Source organism: Arachis ipaensis, chromosome B03 (assembly GCF_000816755.2).
Source record: "Arachis ipaensis cultivar K30076 chromosome B03, Araip1.1, whole genome shotgun sequence".
Lineage (NCBI taxonomy): Eukaryota > Viridiplantae > Streptophyta > Magnoliopsida > Fabales > Fabaceae > Arachis > Arachis ipaensis.
The window spans coordinates 9610312-9615434 of record NC_029787.2 but is presented as its reverse complement, the minus strand read 5'-3'; the positions used below and the strand labels follow the sequence as shown (position 1 = coordinate 9615434).

The 5123-nt window shown below is 35.4% G+C and overlaps 1 protein-coding gene and 1 long non-coding RNA gene across 6 annotated transcripts in view; one reads left to right on the top strand and one right to left on the bottom strand.

Moving 5' to 3' along the window:
* The window catches only part of LOC107632222 (TMV resistance protein N-like), a 100832-nt gene that overhangs the window by 23873 nt on the left and 71836 nt on the right, over nt 1-5123 (top strand). For 2 of the 5 annotated variants that reach the window (XR_002358792.1, XR_002358791.1), the window contains exons 1-2: nt 287-925; nt 1425-2238. The exons of 1 other annotated variant lie outside the window; for it this stretch is intronic. Coding sequence is in view for 2 of the 4 variants with exons in the window: in XM_021118077.1 (XP_020973736.1) it covers nt 4313-4936 (624 nt within the window). In the remaining 2 variants the exon portion in view is untranslated. Of the gene's footprint in view, nt 1-286; nt 926-1424; nt 2239-4312; nt 4937-5123 lie in introns of those variants that run through there. 2 more of the 5 variants (XM_021118077.1, XM_021118076.1) reach the window with 1 other exon arrangement.
* On the bottom strand, nt 3850-4804 carry LOC110269937. Its single transcript, XR_002358795.1, has 3 exons — nt 4677-4804; nt 4409-4582; nt 3850-3951 (listed from the first exon to the last, which is right to left on the bottom strand). It is a non-coding gene; the product is annotated as an uncharacterized LOC110269937 (long non-coding RNA).

The following is a 5123-nucleotide window of genomic DNA, read 5'->3' as shown; positions in this document are numbered from 1 at the left end:
AATTTAATTATGCTTTTATTTGTTTCATACACATTTTCATGACTTTTATAAAATTGTCTCGACATATTGGCTCAATTAGATGTAGTTCATCACATAGACTGATAGACAATAATTTTTTTTTTCCATATTAAAAATTGTAAATGATTATATATCTAGTAAATATAAAATGTGAGAGGATAATATAAGTATATATCTTGAGTATTTCACTAATGAAAGTGAATTCTTGTCATCCGCATTTACATCCATAATGTTTGTAAGATTATATAATTGTAAAAGTTTTGCTACCGTTGAAAGTGAAGTCAACAAGTCAAGTACTCGCATTGATTCATCAACCTTTTTTCCAAGGAAGTTTCATTGCTTAATATATAAGCCAGGTTGCCATTGTGATTTGTGAATCATGCTATCATTACATTGTTCCGCTTGTAAATGCATGTACATGGATGGCAAATCGAGCTTCAACTTCTGGGACCATGGCTACTAACTACGATGTCTTTCTGAGTTTCAGGGGTGAAGACACGCGTCATGGATTCACAGGTCATCTCTATGATGCTCTCTGCCGCAAAGGACTCAACACCTTCATCGATGATGAGAATCTCAGAACAGGAGAAACAATTCGACCTCAACTCCTTCATTCCATTGAAGCCTCAAAGATCTCCATTATTGTTTTCTCAACAAACTATGCAGCTTCAACATGGTGCCTTGATGAACTCGTCCAGATCCTGCGGTGTCACAGGGAAAGGAACCAGCTTGTGTTTCCGGTCTTCTACAAAGTAGAACCCTCAGATGTACGGCATCAGAGGAACACTTACAAGGAAGCCATGGATGCTCATGGAATCAGGTTTGGTTGTCACTCTCAGAAGGTGAAAGAATGGAAGGAAGCTTTGGACGAAACATCCAACATGAAAGGATTTCATTTGAAACAAGGGTAAGTAATAAATACCTTCTCCCCCTATTGTTTGTGTCTAAATCACATTTTTAATTCTCTTATAATTGTGAGGATGTGTGGTATGCTTCACTATTTATATAACTATATACCATGCTTGACTATCAAAGGATTGGAGGGATAGTATGATGATATTACAATACTCGTCGACAGTTAAAAAAAAATCTCGTCTAGTCGTCTTGATGTCTTCTAAGAATGTGAGTGATAAACTAACAATAATCTCTAAAATTGATATCCTTAATTTTCATTATTTACTTCTATATTAATTTAAATCCATATCTTGTGTGGTAATATGTACGTGGCCATATAAGTGAAGATTGATTCATTAATTATTTTAATTTCAACTAAATAAAACTTTTATTAGAATAGAGTGTTTAACGGCTCAAAGAGTTCTTCAATACTTATAAAGATTATCCTTAAAATGTTGCATGATCATTCAATGCCCAATCTCAATATTTGAAAGCTGTTTGCACATCTACAGGTATGAATTCAAGTTTATTCAAGAAATTGTGAAAAAGGCATTGACTCGTATACCTCCAAGAAAATTACTTATTGGGGATTATATGGTTGGAATGCAAACTCGAGTTGAAGAAGTGGAGTCAGATCTATATTCTTGGGACAGGGTATTATCCAATGGCGAATCACCCAAAAGAAAGCACTACAACAACAATACCATGTTGGGGATTGTTGGAATTGGTGGGAGTGGAAAGACGACGCTTGCCAAAGCCTTGTATAACTCCATCTGCGACCAGTTTGAATGTGCTTGTTTTCTTTTCAATGTTAGAAAAATTTTAGATCAAGAAGAGGGCCTAGTACGTCTACAGCAAACGCTCCTCTCAAAGTTGCTTGGGGAGTGGGAAATCAAGGTCCGCAGTGTTGAGGAAGGAATCAGTAAGATCAAAGAGAAACTTAGCAAAAAAAGAGCTCTTATTGTTCTTGATGATGTCGATAAGATAGAACAATTAAAAGCATTGGCAGGAGAATGTGATTGGTTTAGTTACGGGACTCGAATTGTTATAACAACAAGGGATAAATATCTTTTAGCAGCTCATGAAGTTGAAAAGATTTACGAGACGAAATTGTTAAGTGACCCTGAATCTCTAGAGCTCTTCTGTTGGAACGCCTTCAAAATGACAAGGCCCAAAGAAAACTATGAAGATCTATCCAATCAAGCAATACATTATGCCCAGGGCCTCCCATTAGCCTTAAAGGTTATAGGCTCTAATTTGATTAATAAAAATTTAGAAGAGTGGAAGTCTGCTTTGGACAAATATGAGAAGAATCCTCCTAAAGACATTCAAAGTGTTCTTAGAGTAAGCTATGATAGTCTTGAAGGCAATGAAAAGGATATTTGATATTTCATAGCATGCTTCTTCAATGGGAAGAAATGGGAATATGTAAAAAATGTATTACATGGATGTGGTATGTTTACAGAAGATGGTATTAGAATACTAGTTGATAAATCTCTCTTAACTATCAATGATGGTTACTTGAGGATGCATGATCTAATACAGAATATGGGTAGAGAGATTGTGAAGCAGGAGGCACCAAAAGAAGTTAGAGACCGCAGCAGATTATGGTTTCATGAAGATGTTCTTGAGCTACTACCCGATGATAAAGTGAGACTACACAAACTTTCTTTCTTATTTCGCTTTTTCTGTCAGATACAGGGTATTCTAATTATTTGTCTTCCTCCCATCAATAGGCATTGCAAAAGTTTTGAAAAGTTTAGTTTTATTTTATTCCCCCTTCAAGCCTTCCTAAAAAATAATAACATTTAATTTGACATATTCTTATTTCATAGGAAAATAAAAAAATTGAAGGAATAAAGCTTGTTCAATGTGAAGAACATGATTGGACTGACAATGCCTTTGAAAAGATGAAGAAACTTAGAATTCTCATTCTTCGGAACACAAACCTTTCATGTCGGACTATTCCTCTACCTGAGCAATTAAGGCTGCTTGATTGGAAGGGGTACCCTTCAAATTCTATTCCATCGAACTTAAAAAAAATTGTTGCCTTCAGTTTACGTCATAGTCCTCTCACGTTGGAAAAGCCGTTTCAGGTACAACTAGTTGTCTGATTCCCTTCTTGTAAAAGGTTCACTTTTATTGTGCATACTACTGTCTTCTAAAACTTGAAATTTATACACAAGGATCCATTTAGACCATGCGTAATTATTGTTAATTTACACCATTAGACAACTTTTTATATATTTATATTACCTTTGTGATTAATTTAGCAAATTTTAGAAAATTCAAAAGGGCACCAATAATAGACCAAAAATCCAAAGATGAGAATTGACTTATATTACAAAATTGTGTTATGTCAAAATAAAGTAGTGTTTAACATATTAAATCACTTCCAAATTTTATAAAATGTTACATGATTAATCTATATGGTTAAGTGTCTCAATTCAATGGTTGGATTGGTACAATTCATATAATTTATTGAATATTTGTTTGCAGAAGTTTAAGCATTTGACTTACATGAATTTCTCCCATTGTGAATCCATCACTCAGTTTCCTAATGTATCTGAAGCCCAAAGTTTAAGAAAATTGATACTCAATGGATGCATAAACTTGGTTAGCTTTGATGAATCAGTTGGAGTTCTCCCAAACCTTACATATTTGAGAGCTTCAAGGTGCACTAAATTAAGAAAGTTTCTTTCAAGAATTTGTCTGCCTTCACTAGAGCACCTTTCCTTTAACTGGTGTGCAAGACTTGGTCTCTTCCCACTCATAGTGGAAATGATGAATAAGCCATTAAAGATTTGTTTGAAAGCTACTGCTATTGAAGAGCTTCCAGATTCTTTTGTTGATCTTGTAGGACTTCGCTATTTAGATTTGACAAGTTGCGAGAAACTTGGTTATCTTCCAAGCAGCTTATTTATGCTGCCAAATTTTGTCACATTGAAAGTTGGAGGATGCCCTCAACTTGGTCGATCATTTGCAGGATTCAGAGAAAGCCTTTCAACTACTGCAGAGAGCCGTCCAATTTTAAAAACTCTGCATTTCAGCCATGCAAGTTTATGTGACAAAGATCTTCAATTAATTATGCAGAGTTTTCCAAACTTGGAAGTCTTAAATGTTTCATCAAACAACTTCGTGTCTATTCCAGCATGCGTTCAAGAATTGTCCTACTTGACAAGTTTGGATTTGAGTTACTGCCTAAATCTTCAAAAAATTCCAGAACTTCCCTCTAGTGTTAGGGAAGTGGATCTGAGACACTGCAATTCCTTAAGTGCAAAGACAAGAAGTATGCTATGGTCACAGGTTTGTTACTTTAAAATCATTTCATATCTTTTTAACCAAAATAATGATTAAAAAGAAGAGAGAAAAATACTGAAGCAATATCTTTGATGTGTAGGTGTGCAAAGAGAGATATAAATTACAAGTTGTGATGCCAACTCCCAATACAAAGATTCCAAAATGGTGGGACTATCATGGAAGTTGGAGGAGGGACCTGAATTTCAAGGCACGTGGCAAGTTCCCTGTTGTGGCTTTGGCAATTGCGTTTGGAGAAATGAAGTATCAACCTGTTAGGCTGCACTTGTCCATTGACTCTAGAGATGTAAGCTCTGCATACCAACCATCGCATAATTTCAGAGTTGCAGAAAATCATGTGTTGTTTTGCAACCTACGAGTATTGTTCAGTGATGAGGAGTGGAAGAGACTTGATGCACATGTTGAGCATGATAACGAATGGAAGACAGTGAAGGTGAAGTGTGTACCAGACATCATCCCACTTCAATGGGGACTGTATGTTTACAAGGAACAAACAAGCATGGAAGGTATCCGCTTTGGTGGAAGGCAACAAACAGTACATAGATTGAATTTCAGGAGATTACTTTCTGCTGAGGAACTTGCTAGCTTCTCAAAAAGCCTCAAAACTGTGGTAAAAAATTTGAAGCGGCTTATGGCTCCAAGAGAAGAAGAGCAATGCTTTTGCTTAATGCAACATGACAGAGATAAGGACAAAGACGAGGATGAGGAAGAGGAAGGAGAGTCAGACATGGAAGCATAGAGGCAGCTAAGGTAAACCAATATATTATTATTATATGTTGAAGAGGAAGTGCCAAATGGATTGTGTCGTCATATTCGAACCTATTCAATTACCTAATATATTATTATATTAGAAAAATATAAAATATAATATTTATATAACTTTTACTAATTCC